At 43.7% G+C, this 18590-nt stretch overlaps 1 protein-coding gene across 3 annotated transcripts in view; it reads left to right on the forward strand.

Annotated features, from left to right (window-relative positions):
* Positions 1-18590, forward strand: part of NCKAP5 (NCK associated protein 5) — a 671283-nt gene that overhangs the window by 52954 nt on the left and 599739 nt on the right. For all 3 annotated transcript variants that reach the window (XR_011201523.1, XM_069224677.1, XM_069224678.1), the window contains exon 2: positions 14699-14762. Coding sequence is in view for 2 of the 3 variants with exons in the window: in XM_069224677.1 (XP_069080778.1) it covers positions 14760-14762 (3 nt within the window). In the remaining variant the exon portion in view is untranslated. The remainder of the gene's footprint in view (positions 1-14698; positions 14763-18590) is intronic.

An 18590-nucleotide genomic window follows, 5' to 3' on the forward strand; every position in this document is an offset into this window, starting at 1 on the left:
CAATTGTGTTGGACTTGGGGGGCACCCAAAGCACTACTGTCATTATGGTGGAAGGCTAGTGGATTCACCAGAAGTTAAGCAGCACAGGGGTGGTGGTAGCAGCATTTGTGTGATGATCAGTAGTAGTGAACAGGACCTTTTTACCCTGTGTCACTAGATTGAGGCGCACAAGCTCACTCACCTTCTTAAAGCTCCACTGCTGTGTGCTTATCTCCCTCTTGGCTTACATCAGATGTACGCCTGCGAGGACTACATTACATGAAAGATATAGTGCTGTGCAGTGCATGCCCAATGAAGCTCATGTGCTGTGTGTATGTGTGCTTGCGAGAAGTACAATACATGAAAGGTGAAGTGTTGTGCAGAGTGCACATGGTGAGTGTGTGTGTGCTGTCAGTGTGTGTGTTTGACAAATAGCAGATCCTGGTACAATACAGAAAGGCTACTTTACTGAACAGTTAACATAGGTTTAATGTGTGTGCTGAATGGATGTTTGTCTGTATTAGCACAATGCATGGAGATAATAGTACCGGAGATTATGTGTGCTGTGAAAGTACATTGAGTGCAAGTGTGCCTGCATTGAATGATACATTACATGGAGGACCCAGGGTTCTATTTTAGGAAGCCCAAACCTGCTTGGTGAAGACATGAGGAGTGGAGGTATCCCTCAGACCAATTTTAGTGGTGCTGCATTCCTGTGAGATGGGTGGAACACAAATTAATGGATGCGAGAAATAGACTCCTATCTTACACTTCAAAGGTTGCTTTTTAATTCAGTGATAGATCACAAGGAAGGGGCCTAGACACATCTCTGAAAGGGGGTGAGGCTGATAAGGGAATTATAAAGGGTGGAGTTGGGAGCCAGGATTAACCTTTTAATGTACGTAACACTGTGACTGACACCAAGGTGTGAATTCTAGCCTCTCCCATGTCCTGTGTTGTGGGACAATTAGCTTCAGATTTCATCCTGCTGTGACAGACAGCCTTTAAGAGGAAAGAAAAGAAAGAAAAGTGTACACTTCAGAAGAAGCAAAATCCCAAACATAAAACTTCCAAGACTCTGATCCTAAATCTCATTTGGTGTCTCAAAATGGACTATATAAAGGTGTGTTGAGCGCCCAAACTTTGTCATCTGTCAAGCAGCCAGCCGGGCTGTGTGAGAAGGAGAAACTGTACAAGACATCTTTGCTGTGACCATAGCTGTGGGCAAAGGCCTGCTAGTCTCCCTGCTGGGTGAGGGGACATCACTATGGGAAATCAAGACCACCTGCCCTGGACCTGGAGCACCAGCACCCGCCTGCTTGCCAAGACCAGTGTGCCCTTTGAGGAAGAGGAGAGCGTTGGAGGGAGCAAGGTTCAGTGATTGGCCCTAGTGATATGATGCCTTGAGTGAGCTGTGAGGAAACAGCTGTGCATTGATTGGTTTGTTGCTCATATGCAGGCGTGAACCAGCAACCCACATATGCCAGCGATGTTTTAGTGCCGTGCAGGAAGCATCTAACCCATACCACCTCATTGCAGTGACCCAGTATGCCAGATGGAGCCACAGTTAAAGTTATTGTTGCTAGTACGTTGAGACTCGTGTCTGCCTTAGCGGCGACTCAGTATGCCAGGAGGGACCTGTGTGGTGTAGGCGACTGCACTGGAAGAGTCTGGGCCTAAGCCAGAAATTGCCATGGCAACTCCATATGCCAGAAGTGGCCCGCTGGTACAAGCATTGCAAGAAGTTCAGGCCGTTGCCTAGGAGTAGATTGCAGCTGTGATTGAAAGGTCGAGCCCGCAAAACAAAACCTGCTCCTGACTAACCCACTGAGGTCTGTGAAGGATGCCACTAAGACGTTGCACCCGTGCTGGGCTCCATTTGGGAGCTGGAGGATCAAATCCCCTTTGTTTGGGGAGTACTGACTCACCTCATATTCACCCTCGTCTTCACAGGTTGGGACCTGGCAGCGCTGCTCAAGGGAGAGAGCCTGTGCCTGCTGCTACTTGTATCACAAGCAATACAACTTCTCCAAACTGGATCAGAACTTGTGAGCGCCTGCTGACATGGTACTCACTGAACCTCTGAATGCTTCCGTACTTTAAGAGGGGGTAAGACTTGAACTGGGACTGTGAGGTCCGGGACCTGGTTGCTGGCGGTGCTGTGGCACCATAGACACTTTTCACTAATTACTAAAGAGTCAAAGGGGAACTCTTGAGTACAGGCTACTAGTGAGCATTCCTTGGATGTGACCACCAGTCAGTGGGGAAAAACCCAAACCACATTACAAGGAAGAGGGTGGGACTGGGATTTGCCTAACAAACACTAGGTGCCACAACCTAAAATGGATTGTGTTATTGTTTATGAATGTTGTTACTACTTTAAATGTGTAGAGTTAAAAATACAATACTTCTTTTTCGTATAAAAGCAAATATTTGACTGGACATTGATCTAATGACAGTGCTTTTATGCACCTTGAGTTATAAGTCTTGGTCACTCACCTGTATCTACACTTCTCCACCCGAAGGAACCTTTGGCTGCTTGTTCACAGCTACCACTGAGAGCCAAGTGCAGAAGGGGTACTTGACCCAGTTGCTCAGGATCCATCGTAGGTCGGTCCCGGGACGTCAGGAGTAAAAGGCTTCAGCCCTACTGAAAGATCCATTAGCCCCAGTGTGCCTTGCAGCCCTCTGAAAGGGGTTCTGACATCAACCTTCATATTTAGATGTTTCTGCCTTCTCAAGTCTGAATTTCCAAATTGATATTCATTTTAAAATTATTTTCAAAAGATGCCTGCATACACTAGTAAAATGTAGTAAAATTGAGACCTATGTCTGAAAAGTAATATGTCTGAAAAAATGTAATGGATATTATTCAGCTACACACCCTTCTGTGCTAACTTTTGGAAAACGTTGTTAAGCAGGATGAATTTACCATCTTGTCTAAAAGTTTGTAGTCTGGTGACATAAAGATTTGGTGCAAAAACATGCCAAGGAGACTTTCCTTTTGCAACCATAATCTTAGGCTGTGCAAGTGTTTCTGTGTGGGAGCTTCTGCCCAACAGTGCTGAATAGTGAAATCCAGATCAAGGTACAGCTCCCCCAATGCCTAAGGTTGGGTGGGTGACAGCATGGTGATAACAGGGGCGTAATGTGGTCCCCTGCGGGCCTGAGGAGCAGGGGATCCCCAAATCTTTTAATGGGTCCTAACCCTTTAGGGTGCCCCCATTCAGCTGAAGGCCAATGAATATCTGCGAGATATGGGAGAATCAGGGGTCTCTCATCATGTTCAGTGGAGGGTGGAGGGGGCATCATTTTCTATCACACCACTTGTTGCTAGGATTGGCCACAAAGGGTGCAGGAGCAGTGCATGATTTGTTATGGTTTAATTCGAATACCTAATATCCTTCAACCATACTTCTTCTCAGAGTTTTTCTGGGTTGACTTTTTTTTCTGATCACATAATCTCCACCCTGCGGCAGGACTAATAAGTAATGAGGATCATGGCTCATTTTAGGTGTTGAAATATTGAAAAAAACCTCTGGACACTTAAAACCCAGGTTATAAAGTGGCCACTGGTAGATGCGATGCACTGGGGAGTGCGATAATTGCCGCCTTTAATTAGGCTTTGGTACTTAGAGCATGTACTGATATTTATCAGGCAGTTTATCGGTTCGAACCTACGAAATTTAGAGTAAAGACCCATAATGCTGCTCTGTTCCGTAACATGAGGGTCTATGTGGGAACAAAGAGCAATAGATATAATTGTTAATCATGTGTGAAATCTGTATAGCTTCACTGGATGAAGACATTGGTCCACCATTGACCGTGCTTAATTTGAGATAAAAATAAGTGCTGGATCCCAATTTATTTTTGGTGGGTGAACGAGGAGGGGTGTATGCCAGGGAGGCAAGCCTTTCCTTCCTCACTGTAATACCACGACTGTCAGAGGCCGTGACGACTATTGATATGACCTGCCTGTTGGCTCTACAATCAGGCTGGGGGAGCATCATGCTTGCTTTCTGGGAGTGCAAGCCACAGTCCTTCTTTTATTTCCACTGTGCTTTGTGAGAATAGAACCAGGACTGCCCGTTTACTGAATGGTAAGTCTTAACCATTGTACAGTCTGCCCATCTGTTTGCATTACCTTAATGGAAATAAAAATGGGACTGTCTGCTGTCTCTCGTTGCTGAACGTTTTGGCAGCTGGCTGCAGGAAAGGGTCTAGGACAGTGACGAAGATGGCAAAGAGTCCAAGGTCCCTGAAATAAATGGTGCCCATTGACAGTAACTGGCACAAAGTAAGTGCTAACCATTGCATTATGTAGAGGTCTTGGAGCATATTGGAATATCTTTCCATCACCCAAAATGCAAGGTACAAAGAGGCACTCCAGCAAGGGGCATTTTTTGCTTGTTGGCCATAACACCTTTCCAGGGCGACAGTGAGACACAACTAAAGCTGTCTACACATATAGGGGGTCATTACAACATTGGCAGGCGGCGTTAACCGCCGTGCGGCCACCAATGCGGCCGCACTCCCGCGGTCCCCATTACAACATCCCCGCTGGGCCAGCGGGCGCAAACCTAGTTTACACCCGCCGGCCCAGCGGGGATGCGGCCGCAACATAGGAGCCGGCTCCTAATGGAGCCGGCGGTGTTGCGGTCGTGCGACGGGTGCAGTTGCACCCGTTGCGCTTTTCACTGTCTCCTATGCAGACAGTGAAAAGCTGCACGGGGCCCTGTTAGGGGGCCCCGCGACTCCCCGTACCGCCAGCCTTTTCCTGGTGGTTCAGACCGCCATAAAAGGCTGGCGGTCAGGGACTCGTAATCCCCTGGGCAGCGCTGCAAGCAGCGCTGCCCTGGCTGATTACAACCGCCGGGGCTATTGTGGTGGTAAACTGCCGGCCCCGGCGGTGCGACCCCGGCGCTACCACCGCGGTCGTAATACGCGAGGAAGCACCGCCAGCCTGTTGGCGGTGCTTCCGTCGAAACAGCCCTGGCGGTCTTGGACCGCCAGGGTTGTAATGAGGGCCATAGTGTCTACTCCTGTCTCCTTTATTGCAAAAGTTGGGACCCTGTGATTAAAAAAATGTCATTATTACACAACCAAAGTGGAAAACCAGGAATACGTCTGTCAGATTTTAATGAAGTAATATTTAAACAGCCCCGCATGAGGTACAGAGACCACAATTTGGATCACCAGGCAAAAATGGAAATGTCACACAGGAACAAAGCAAAATGTCCTAACTATCGACACGTAGCATGATGTCATTGCCAGACCTTCACAATGCTAGTTTTTGAAGACATCCATACTTTAAGACATCTTTTGAGAAAGCACCCACCCCTAGCTGATAGACAGGTGTGCTTGGCAGTATAAGGTGCCTACTATGAAAGGTCATGTAGAAAGAAGTTTTGTTTGGGTGGGTGCCACTTATGTGCTGTGTAAGCAGAGAACATATACCCTTGGTACAGTCGTACCTTGCGCTGTCAGGGAGGTCCTATACTGCATCCGGATTGGGCAGTCACAGTAACAGTGCTCATTTTAGGCCACGGTCAGTGTGTCTGCTTTAATTTTTAGACAGAGTGGGATGTAAGTCCTGTCCTGACAGCTTCATGCATCCCTTGTCCTGCTCTCCACTTAATAGTAGTTTGTTTGGAGCTGCTACTAAGGCGGCCCAATCAAGCTTCCTCTTAATCCCCCTGCTGCTTAGAATGATTAATACCGCAGCTCAAAGTCTATCTTCCTCCTACTTCCTCCGCGACTCATTCCTTGCTCTCGGCCCACCAACCACTTTCAGCTGCTGCTGCTATAGCAATCAGCAAACAAAATTCCTATAGAAATTATATCATTGATAAAATATTGTTTGAATATTATTCAAAGGTATCAATGAGCCTTTTGATTTTTCTAGTATAAATGTACAAGTATGTAATTTTTAATGAGTGAGAATTAGGATGTACTCTGTTGTATATTAGTAATATATTATTTAATGAGCAAAATGGAAAGTTTACAGTACTATGAGCAATAGTATGCTGACAAAATCCAACAGAAAAGAAAAACTGCAGACAAAGAGAAGGCATGACATACATTAAAAATGCATTGTTCAAAGGTCAGAGTTTTTTCATTACTAAGGTCACATCACAATGATGAGCATAGGGTACATATTTTTTAAAGAGTCTAAATAAAATAGCAAATATCATGCAGGTGACAACAAATATTTCAAATAAAGGGATGAATGTTTTGAGCCTGCACTAGTGTCAATACCACTGAACTCTAATAAGAACTCTATATTTCAACAATTGTAAGGCATATAAGATTATATTTTACCTGCTGATGTGGCAATGTTGTCTACATTTTTGGTCTTTTAGGGGAAGAATACAAGAGACCATCCTCAAGACCATGTGACAAAAAGCACAAAATAGTGGACCCCATATGATGTAGCAGTTGTGATATGATTAAGTTGTTGATAGTCTCTTGAATTTTAGGTTTTACAGTTGTTGAAATAAGCATTGCATCTGCACTGTGAATTAAAGTATAATCCATAGATTGTTTGATTTGAAAGGCAAACACCTCAATATCTTATGGTACAGTCCTTTCTCCTTGTTACGTCCCCTTTACATGTGTGCTGCATTCTGCAGAACACATGCAGAGAGGAATGAACCTCCTGCACAAAAACTACCCTGATCACAATGCAGACACCTTTGCTTCATGGCGCAAAGGTGCCTGTGTTGACCCTTGGCAGCCAGAAGTGAGCCAGAACTACGAAAGAGCAGTGTGACATATTTTACTACATATCTTGTATTTTTGCCCTCTCCCTTTGCCCCTTTCCTTTGCTGAGTTGCGTCAAAGCAGTGACGTAACAAAATTTGAGGCTTCCCCCTGCACAGTATATGGAGGGCCCCCCTCTTCGGACTCACTCGGGAGGTCTTGGGTCAGTATACCTTGATGAGGGAGCCCTCAGAGCTTAGGCCCCGCACCGCTGGGGCCTTTGTTACACCACTGCATCAAAGTTTAGTAAATCTAGGCCATAGATTCTATCCCATCTTGGATTACTCCACCAAAGCGTACTCCAGTAATCTGGCAAATACTAGAGATCCTTTAGAAAAGAGGAAAACAAAGTAAAGTGCATTTTCTCAAACTCTCCTACCCGAAAAGTCATTTTTATATTTGTTTACTTCGTGGACCATTTTTAGGATGCGTACAGTAATAAACTAGGGCACAGTGAGGAATAAGAATAAATGAATGAGTTAATTTCCAGTACGGCGACGCTACCTATCACTTGACCTGAATCAGCTAAAGTTTTGACCTATGTTGTGTCTTCGAGTGGATGGTAAATGATGACGAGTTCCCTCTTAGCCTTTAAACAGCCATGAACAGCTCGTGTGTATCTCGCGCAGAAGCTATCCCAAGGCAGTTGTTTTCCAATTAAACAAAGCTCCTCAGATTTCATTGGCTGACGTTTCAGCTCCAGCACGTAGCGAAGCAGTGAAGCAATGCGAAAGCGCAAGGGACTATTTCTAGCAAACGAACTAAATGCTTAAAATAGGATTAGCCATTTTGTAATTTGTGTATGTTAACATCTGAGCAAAGTGCCTCGAGCCTTGCCCTTCCAGAAACGGAACATTTGCATGAGAAAAAGGATCTCGGCAAGGCCGTTTTATCTATTGATTTTTAGTGAGTCTGTAGCCTGGCGCGAGGGGCCATATGCCAGGAAGATTTTACGGAAGTGGGGAAGTTGGCCGGTTTTTAATTCGCTGGAAATCTAATTATCATATATCTTCGAATGTCTCATACTAGAGGAATACTTAAACCTCGGCTTAGCAATGCCATAGTGTGTTTATGAGAATATTGCCTTTCTTTTAATGGGTGCTTACTCTGGGGAACGCTTTGGTTGGCATATGTGTACAGGAGTTAAAAAAACAGCAGAGAAACAGGGAAAACAGTGAAGCAGCATCATGCAAGAAATGGTATTGGAGTTATCTATTTAGTTCCCTAAGAGGATTTTTATATTTCATTAAAAAACAACATTGGCTGACTTTTATTTAGCTACTCTTTATTTTAGGATGTATTGAGAGGATTTATGTTTTTGGTGCTAAATATTTGGGCACATCCAACCTGCTACTGGCCATACAGAGTAAAGCAAAGTAGAAGTATCAGACTTTGGCACAAACATTTTGGGCTCTTCTATCGTGGCCAACTTGGTGCGATAATTTTTACCCACAGGCCCCGTAGCGCCTTTTGATGTACCATACTTTCCCAAAATGTGCTCTCTCTTCACCAATCCAATTAAGTCTCTTATTTCCATAGACCACTCACCATTTGCTACAGTTTCCTAACCCTCCTGTCATAGTGTTCCACTGGCTGTCAACATTTCTTACTTTGCTATTGAGTTCATGATACTTTGTCTGTCCCCTATCCAGAACTTCCCATGCCAGGATCCAACATCAGTCCCACTATAAGGGTTTTAATGTCATGAATTGTACTTACCAACCCGATGATAGCCTTGCTACTACTCTTGGTAATCCGACCTATATTCTTTGTGATGAAATCCCTGTGTACCAATGATTTTAAGTGCCAATTTATCCGTCCCCACCTCAGGCCTGGTTAGGGCCTGGTTGACATCTCTTCCAACATTTATATTTATTGGAGCAGCACACTGCACGTGAAAAAATTGACAGCTATGATTATTTCCAATATTTCAGCATTGCCTTTTATAAAGAACTCTGCCAACATGTATTCCACTCATGACCTGCAGCCTACAGCACGCCCTAGCTTTCCAGTACTTGGGCATGCTTGGGTGGCTTTATTCCTTTAAATAGTGAACATTTTTACCCGTTGCTTTACAATCCTGGAACACTTATTTGTTCTGCACCTACTGTCTCAGGAGAGTCTTGGAAGAGATGCTGACCCATCAACATTAACTCTACCAAGTTCCCTTGGGACCTGGCACTGGAGTGAGATGAAAACAGACATACCTTCATAATCAACTTTTTCACGCATTATATGCTGTGTCCAAGATGGTGCCTATTTTGACTTTGATATGTGACAGTTGCTGGTAGTATTATATTTATTTTCATGCACTAAGCACTTTATATTTGCACTTTTACTTGTTTGTATAAAACCATAGAAATTCAGAACTTATAGTTTTTTCAATTAACTATAACTCATGCCCTGAGGTAACTGTAACTCGCACCCCTGCCATGCACACATTCCTCATGAGTAATTTTATTGTAAAGGTTGCAGTGATAATTTCAATGATGCAATAGAAGATGTCATGACTGATGACAATATATGGAGTAATTAGTAGTGCATGGCGAGGGCACAAGTTATAGTTACCTTAGGGTAGGAATACCCTCACCCTCCGCACAGGTGCTGGAGTCCCCAAGGGACCCCTTCAGGGCTAAAAAGCATTTTTTTTTTAAATGTTGGTGAAATTTGCAACAAATCTGCGAATCAGATGAAAATAATAATAACAAAAGAAACAAGCGCAGGTCCTGGGGCATGTGGTAAAAAAAGAAGGGGGTACATGGTGCCCCTTTCTTAGAGCTCTTTAGAGCCCTGGGTACTACCACCTACCAATGGCTTAATTACAATTTTGTGGGGGGGGAGCAGAGCCCCCTCCCCTCCTCCTTTGGTCTTTTTTGACCCCTGGGGACTACCACCTCCCCGGGCCTTTATTTTCATTCTGGAAGGGGACAAGCTGGACCCCCTTCTGGTGCTTTACCATGCCCCGGGGACAACCACCTCCTGGGGGCTATTTTTATATAATATGCAAGGGGACCACCACCTCCTTGGGGCCTATAAAAAAATAATACCGGGAGGAGGGGCTGCATGCCCCTCCGGGCCAAATTTGGCCCTCAGGGTCTGACAATTATTAAAAGTAGGAGGAGGGCCGCGCACTCCCCCGGGCTAACTTCAGCACCGGGTGACCCCATCCCTGGGCCCAGGTACGTCTATATGGGTGCCCTGGCCCCATCCAGGGCACCCAGTTTGCAATAAAGGAGACGGTGCAGGGAGACTAAAGGTCCCCACGGTCCAAGCTGGCTTCTTGCCTCCTGTGGGAGCCAGCATTGTTCCCGCACACCGGGAGCTGATAAATATGCAGCTTCCTGCATGCAGGAGCAATCTTTCATTTGTTTCCCTGCCTGCAAGGCATAGGGCAGGGAAACAGATAAAAACTCTGCTCCTAGCAAGTGGGAGCAGTTTGCCAGCTTCCGCTTACTGGAAGCGGAGTTAGTGTTTGCTCTTGCTTGGCAGAAGTTGTCACAACTCACACCAAGCAAAAGCAAACAGCTATCCCTTAAGGGTGGACACCTCAAGGAATAGTAGAAGCTGATCCTGAGGGTGGTGCTACCCAGGGCCATTACTGGTGCACGGCCCCCCTCCTTTAATTGTCACGGCCCTGCCCTGAGGAAGTAGTGATCCTAGGGGCCTTATATGGCTGGGAGAGGGGGTTGTGTGACCCCTTTCCCTGATTTAATGATTTATGTTGCCCCAGGGAGATGGTGGTCCCCAAGCATCCTTGTTAATTTAGCCCTGATTGGGACTGGTCCCCTGGGCCTACTAAAGCACCAGGAGGGGGATCCACATGGCCCCCCTCCTTTTTTTTTTAATGAAGCCCAGGGGAGGTGATGGCCCCGAGGGCTCAAAAGAGCCCAATGTAGGGAAGTCTGAATGGTCTCCCGCCGATATTTTAATAAAACCTCAGAGAGGTGGTGGTCCCCAGGGGGGCCCTCCTTTTTATTAAAAAAAGGTCCACCCAGAGCCCAAACTGCAAACAACAGTGGGAGACCATGCTTTGTTTTTTTTGTTTTTTATGTTTTGCAATTTTGCAGCAAATGTTTTTTTAAAAACTGCTTTTTTGCCCTGACGGGGTCACAGGGGTACCACAGCATCAAGGCTAGGGGTTAGGGTATTCCTACCCTGCCCCATTTACTTTTCTTTTCTTTTTTTTGTCTTTTTGTTTGGGAAGCGACTGAGTCAGAGTCCCAAAATGGCTGCCAACACTTCCTGGTTGAAGTATTGGCAGCAAATCAAATTTCTGCATGAGATCAGAAGGATTTGCAAAGGTTTCGCACCTCTACATATACAAATTTGGTGTTCTTTTAATATATCAAAAACTACTGAATGGATTTAAACCAAATAACAAAAAGTGCCCTTTCTGGACCATGAGCTACCTTTCGGACAAATTTGATGTAATTCCGCCTAGTAGTGCGGGCTGTAGTCGTGTCTAAAATCCCTAAGTGAAACTGCATGGGGGTATGCCCCCTTTTTCTCGAACACCACTCGATGATTCACCTCTAAACTTTCAAAACAGCAACTGAAGTGACTGGCAATCTAGTTTTGAAAATGTTGTGAAGATTTCTCAAACTGCACCAAAGTTATTGACAAAACAAAAAATTTGACTGATATATATATATATAGTCAGTCCACTTAAGACATTCTTTACTGTGTGTGATGGATTTATATCTCTTTCACAAGAAGCACATCTGCACAGAAGCAGTTCCCTTTAGTGCTGTTATTTTTTTTAATATTAGCAAGGACCCTGGTTGTTCCCAAAAAATATTTTTTTTTAAAAAGCATAACAAAGCAATGCAAGCATTTGAAAAGCTAGAAACCTGTCCAACAACTCCAGACTTATTGGCTTTGATAATGCTTGCGCAGATAGACAGAGCAAACACTAGCTATGCAAATCTGTCTGCTATTTTGAAATTCTATAGCACTGTATGCAAGCACTGGCATTTAATTATCTGGGAAAAGGGTCTATTCGTTTATGTGCTGCTAAGTTATTTGCTAAGTTGCATGCTATCTTTGGCTACTCTCCAGTACTATACTCTTATGTTCTTGCTGTTCATGCAACATTTTAAACAGCCTTTTAAACATGCTGAAAGTTATTCAAAACAGAGCACCCACAAGTCAAAACCTACGAATATCTGATTTACAGTAGAAAATCCTGCATGCCTTAGACAGACAGACACGTTTTAAAGGATGTGACTCTAAAATTATCCTGCCTGTGTTGAAAGAGCGCTGCAATTATTTTCACAACCATTGACATTTTTACACTGACTGCTCCACCCCTAGGGTTTACTGTACACAGAGATTCCAAGTAAAATACTCCCAGGTCTAACTTCTTTTACAGTAAGTGCTTTTTATCATTTTCATAGGCAGAGAATACATGTTTTAAAGGCAATTAGAATGCCAGGGAATATTTATTTGGCCTCTTTTGGTGATGTCTGAATTCAATTGATGGCAATTCTAAATTCTAGAACCCACTTCTCATTGCCTCACATCCCAGCACCTGTGCCCAGTGAAGTCTTTGGGCAGCATTTCCAGCACCCCCAAAACGATTTGTTGCACTCTGTACGGATGAAGGAAATAATCCAGAAACCTGTCTAGAGATACAGAACACAGGCTGCACCATGGGTGAATAACTTTAAGACTATTACTGAAGTAAGTGTCATCATGCACTGCATTTACCATGGTGCATTGGGGCAAATTGAGTGCTGGAATGTGAGGCAGTGAGCATACGTTCTGCCAGTTGATGGCAAGATTACTAACTCATGAATATGACTGTATGTACCCCCAGTTGCTTATCTGCTAGCCATTTTGAATGGGGCCAAAAGACAGAAAGACAAAAGTCCTTGCGAGTGATCACATTATTTTTGGGGAAGCCAGGATTATAGTTGTCCTTGTTGAATAAGTGACAAGTTAACCTGTAGACTCCTTCTCCTTATTACAGTAGTGTTTATTACTGATTTGCTATATAATACAGCTTTTTCGAGTGCACTTTCACCCAGGAGGGTATGCTTGTGCTGAGCAAGTGTGAGTCTACTCAGCTTATTGCAGAATTCAAGAAGTGAGGAAGAGGCTCATGTGTAGGGGCAGGTTGTTCCACGCTTTAGGAGAGATGTAGATGAAGCCTGGACCACTGGATCTGGTTTGCCATGTGTGTGGAATTTGTAAGTAGGAGTCCAGATGAGAGGAGTTGTCTGGAAGATTTGTGAAAGCTGCTGCAATTGTTGAGCTATGCTGGCTCAGTATTATACAGTGCCTTCAAAGTGTGGGTGAAGAGTATGAATTGTGGTGTTTGTTCCTATCCTGCCTGTTTCTGTAAGTCTGAATCTGTAGGCTTGCTATACTGGAGCCCCCAATTCATCTGTCTATCAAAACATACCACATGCTGGGGTTGTTGGCTTTGAGCCCACAAGCTTGCACCACATTAATGGCAACACAGATGACCCAATGATGTTCTATACCTAGGGCCACTGTTTTTGCATAGTTGTGATTTGCCACATATTCTAATACCTGGTTCATAATTTGTGGATTTCAACCAAAACATGTTTCTGTCTCTAATGGATCAATTGTTAGTCAAGCAAGACACGCAACAGCAGGTATTTTAAAACAGTCAACTGGTTACTGCAGTTATCAGTTGGTGTATCCCAGTGTTAACTTGGTACTAATGGGGTGAAACCTTTGAGCTGACAGCATACACTCCGCCTTTTGATGGGCTGTGAAAGGGTATTTTCTGCAGCATGACCACATTCTTTCATATTTAAATGTAATTCAATCAGGATGGGAATTATGAATTATTTTTGTCATGTAAATGTTAAACTCTCTCAAACCTCCTTCCTGGCCACATAACACCGCCTGTAAATACGTTTTGTTTTATTATTCATGCAAAGTCATGTTTCCACAGGCTCTTAATGAAGGCAATCAAAGTTCAGAAAACGTCCACACAAATGTTTTCTGTTTTCAAAGCATGTTATCTTGTATCTTACAGCGCGTTTCAGCCACACACTTTTGTTACACAAAGATAACGCGCAATAGTGTTCTGAGGGCTTCTTCAGGGTGGAAGTTAAAAGCCGATGCTACAGGCACCAGGTACAGGATGCGTTTCACGATAAAATATTTAGTATGAATCACAGATTTAGAGTTTGTATAATTTTGTATAATTTTGTGGAGATTTTGGATAATTAAGCGGAAGCAAATTATGCAAATTTCGCCCCCCCCCCCCAATTTTTATATGTAACATGCAGATCCTCTAACCGTTATCCTATCTAAAATATAAACTCGAAATAGGTTTTGAGAAACTCATTCTATCTCACTTCGATATCCGTCCTTCCCTTTACCCATCTATGTCTTTCTACTTACTTGTGTCTCTTTTAATTTTGTCATAGATTGTTTTTTATATGTACTAATCTATTGTTGCACGTTTTATTAACGGCTGAACTGCCCTTGTTTATTCATTATATGCAGTGCATTTGAATAATAATGTCGATACATAAATTGAAATTGTAAAGAGGCTAGTTTGTGAGTGATAACTAGTTCTAAAAACTGCCTTTAGATACTTCGTTGTATTGTCATCCAAAATTGAAAGAGAGCCCTGGAAGAGGTGTAATAATCACAAAACAGCATCTTGGTGCATTGATAACTTGTGTTCAGAATGCATTAAAACATCCATGCTTTGAAGTAAACCTATGATTTTGAAGTAAAACCATGCCACTGTGTTTTAAATCCTGCTCTTTTGGGCTCAGTTCTAAAATCCCCTTATCAATATCTGTGTTACCATGTGACATCAGCAGTGCAAATGAGAACTGAGAGATTTTTCTACAGGACAGATGTGAAAAGTTCCAAAGTGATGTGCAAGAATTTTACTCTGAGATTACAACATTTTTTCGCCCCTATGAACGGAAAATGAACACATTCCTTTCTTTTGTGCTTGCAGGGAGAAGCTGGCAGTGGCTGGAGTGCAGCGGGAAGTTACACGAGACAAGAGTGGGGGGACAATGGTGAGATTCAGCATGTATCGACTTAATAGACACAGTACGGTACTGTCCTCTCCTAGGTTGCCTCTTTTGTGTGCATGGAGTCCGTGAGAAGCCGCTGGCTGAAATATGAATAGCAGAATAAGTAACGTTGTTGCAAATTACAGGTTTAGAACATTGTTTGGAGTGCTGTAAAACCAGAGAGGAAATGATGACCTTGGAAAAGGTTGTCTTGGAAACTGCACTGCTTTGGTTAGTTGTGAAAAAGGTTCTGCCATGGTTTCCTCATAACAGCGACCTGAACTACTCCAGAACTGGTATTATGTTTAGGTAACAACTAGTGGGAGACAAACTTCTGCACTAAGGTTCCTGAACAATTGCAAACTCTCGGACAGAGATCGCTCTTCACTTTAGTAGTCCGTAACATGCTTGAGTTGTCTACTGTGGCTTCTCATACAGATCTAACGCTTCATGTAGAGAACATGCTTGCGCTCACGTTGGGTTGGATGTTCCTCAGATTAGTGTTCTTCACAATTCCCTCCTTTCTCTTATCTTGCTCAGTCAGTCAGCCTGTATGCACCTAGCTGCCACCTACACTCGTTTACCCCCAAAACATCCTGACTAGTTCCAAGTCTTCCTGTGCCTTTGTCATGATTCGGATCAATTTCGTTCATGTCCCTTTCAATTTAGGAATTCCTTTCTGTTTGAGCAACTTCAAGGGAGACATTAGCGGTCTCCTTCCCTCACCAGACCAAAGGCCAGATGTACCATGCATTTTTCCGGGCAGACCGTTTGCGAACCGAACATTTTTTTTTACTATGTATCAAAGGCAAAATGCGAGTCAGTAACTTGTTAATGTAGATTTTCCTAGTTTATGACGGAAAGTCTTAATTTTATTAAAGACACGGAGGCGAGTATTATGCGTTTCTTCTCTTGCTTTATTTATACAGCAGCAGTCAAGAAGAACAACAAATCCCATGAGGCTTAAAACAAACAGCCAATGGGATTGAAAAAGTAGTATGCTAATATAACAACCAATAGGAACGACCCTATACCATTATGACGTCACTTGACTGCAAGCAGCCCTCTTTTCTTGCGAATAGTTAATCATTGAAAAATAATGGAAATAGAGAACAAAGGATAAACAATGCCATGAGAAAAGCAAAAACATCAGAACAAAAGTCCAGAATTCTGTAGAGATAGGGATGTTTCCTGAAGTCCGAGGGATATGATTCCAGACTTGACGTGAGTGGGAGTTCCACGTGATGCCAGGAGGTCCAATTAGGATGTAGGTTGCGTAGTTGTAGCAGGTGCTGGAAAGAAGGGAGGGAAAAAACACCAAGTTAATCCAGAGGTGGGATAATACTCGCCTCCGTGTCTTTAATAAAATTAAGACTTTCCGTCATAAACTAGGAAAATCTACATTTTATGACAAGACCGGAGGCTCCTATTATGCGAGTTTAAAGCATATTAACTACATTTAACGACATATTATCAACAGGTTTGCAATAGAAAAGTCGAAAGGTATTATCATTGGACCAGTCTGCAGACTTGAGAATATCCTCCAAACGAGAACCTGCCCAGAAGGCCTTGGAAGCCATAGCCCCTCTGGCAGAGTGAGCTCCAAAAGTGGAAATATCTATGCCCGCTAAGGACATGATCAATCTAACCCAACGTGCTAAGGTAGCTGATGAAACCGGGTTATGAGGTTTCCTGAAAGAAATAAGAAGTTGGGAAGAGGATGTTCTCAACTCTGCAGTTCTTTGTTCATAAACTTTGAGACATTGGCCCACACATAACTTCGGATGTTGAGGGAAATAAGGATAGAAAACTGACGATAAATTGGTTTTGGTACGTCGGACAACCGAGAACAACACCCCCGAAGGAGTGAATTGGCGGTTGGAGACGTCCAATGCCTTGACATCCGAAAGACGTTTAATAGAAATTAAACATAATAACATTGTAAGTTTGGCAGATAACATTTTTAGTGATAAAATTGAGTTGTCTGGTAAAGAGTTCAAATACTTTAGAACAACATTAACATCCCACAAGTTATTGTACTTTGGTAGAGGAGGTTTGGAAAATTTTACTCCCTTTAGTAATCTGCATACCAGCGGGTGTTCGCCGACCGGTTTCCCATTGACGTGTGTATGGTTAGAGGAAATAGCTGATCTGTAAAGGTTGATAGTACGGAAAGCTTTGCCTTTGCTGGCTTCTGCCGCTAGGAAATTTACTATAAATATTATATCTGTTGAAAAGGGATTAATGTGCCTTCCCAAACACCAGCCGCTCCATAAAGACCAGGCTGCCTTGTATGCTTTCTTGGTACCAGGTGCCCAGGAATTTGCGATGTATTGAGAAGCTTCTGACGAAATGAAAGGGATAGTTTGGGAATTCCTGAAATCTTCCAGGCGGATAGAACAAGGAGATTGTCCGAAATGAGGGGGTGAGGACAATGCAGAGGGTCTAGGAGTAAGTCTGGGAAGGGTTGTATCAACAGGGGAAAATCCACTGAAAGTTCCAGTAAGGTAGGGTACCATACCTGGGATTGCCAAAACGGAACTATGAGAATAAGAGAGGCCTGTTGACGTCTGGCTTGTGCTAAGACTCTGTTGATCATGATAAAAGGGGGAAAGGCGTAATTGAGCGCATGAGACCAATCTTGCAAGAAAGCATCTGATGCTAAGGCTAATGGATCTGGACGCCAACTGTAAAATCGAGGAAGCTGTGTGTTGAGACGGGATGCAAAAAGGTCTATGGAGAGCGGACCCCATAAGGATTGTATCCTGTGGAACACTGAAGGATGGAGTTTCCAATCGCTGGAGTCTCGAAGATGACGAGAATTCCAGTCTGCCACTGAATTCAGGGCTCCTGGAAGATATTCTGCATGAACCGAAAGATGGTTTGTAAGGCAAAATTCCCAAAAACTCTTGGCCAAATCCGCCAGAGGTTTGGACCTTGTACCTCCGAGATGATTTATGTACCTGACTGCGGATACATTGTCCATTCTGAGAAGGATTGCACAATGTACCTTGTGTTTTGCCAGGCTTCTGATTGCAAAGGAGCCGGCAAGCATCTCTAAACAATTGATGTGCAATTTGGACTCCTCGATAGACCATGTACCCCCAGTCGAGATGGGACCACAACGGGCCCCCCAGCCTAGATGGCTTGCATCGGATTCTAATACAAGATCTGGGGCTGACGGAAATATACTTTTCCCGTTCCAAGCATCTAAATGGTCTATCCACCACTGAAGCTCTGTGCGAGATTCGAGATCTAAGGGTACGAGGTCGGAATAAGACAGCCCTTTCCTTAAGTGCTGGATCTTTAGCCTTTGGAGTGATCGGTAATGGAGGGGACCTGGAAATATCGCTTGGATGGAAGAGGAAAGCAGACCTACTATTCGTGCTAAAGTTCTGAGAGATATGAGTGAAGTGCGAAGAATCTGAAGAATTTCCGACTTTATGGATTTTATTTTCGTTGTAGGAAGAAGAAGAGTAGCGGAAATGGAATTTATTTGGAAACCCAGAAATTCTAGAACTTGGGAGGGAGTTAGGAGAGATTTTTCTCTGTTTATTATGAAACCGAGGTCCTCTAAGAGAGAACAAGTGATCTGCAAATGGAGTAGTAGAGTTTGGGGAGACTGATTCATGATGAGGATGTCGTCTAAGTAGATTAGGAGCCTTATACCCTGAGCCCTTAGATGAGCAACTACGGGCTTGAGAAGCTTGGTAAAACACCAAGGGGCAGACGATAGACCGAAGGGTAGAGAGGTAAAGTGATACGTTTGATCTAACCATAGGAATTGTAGAAATTTCCTTGACACTGGATGTACGGGAACCACTAGGTAAG

Source organism: Pleurodeles waltl, chromosome 3_1 (assembly GCF_031143425.1).
Source record: "Pleurodeles waltl isolate 20211129_DDA chromosome 3_1, aPleWal1.hap1.20221129, whole genome shotgun sequence".
NCBI classification, from domain to species: Eukaryota; Metazoa; Chordata; class Amphibia; order Caudata; family Salamandridae; genus Pleurodeles; species Pleurodeles waltl.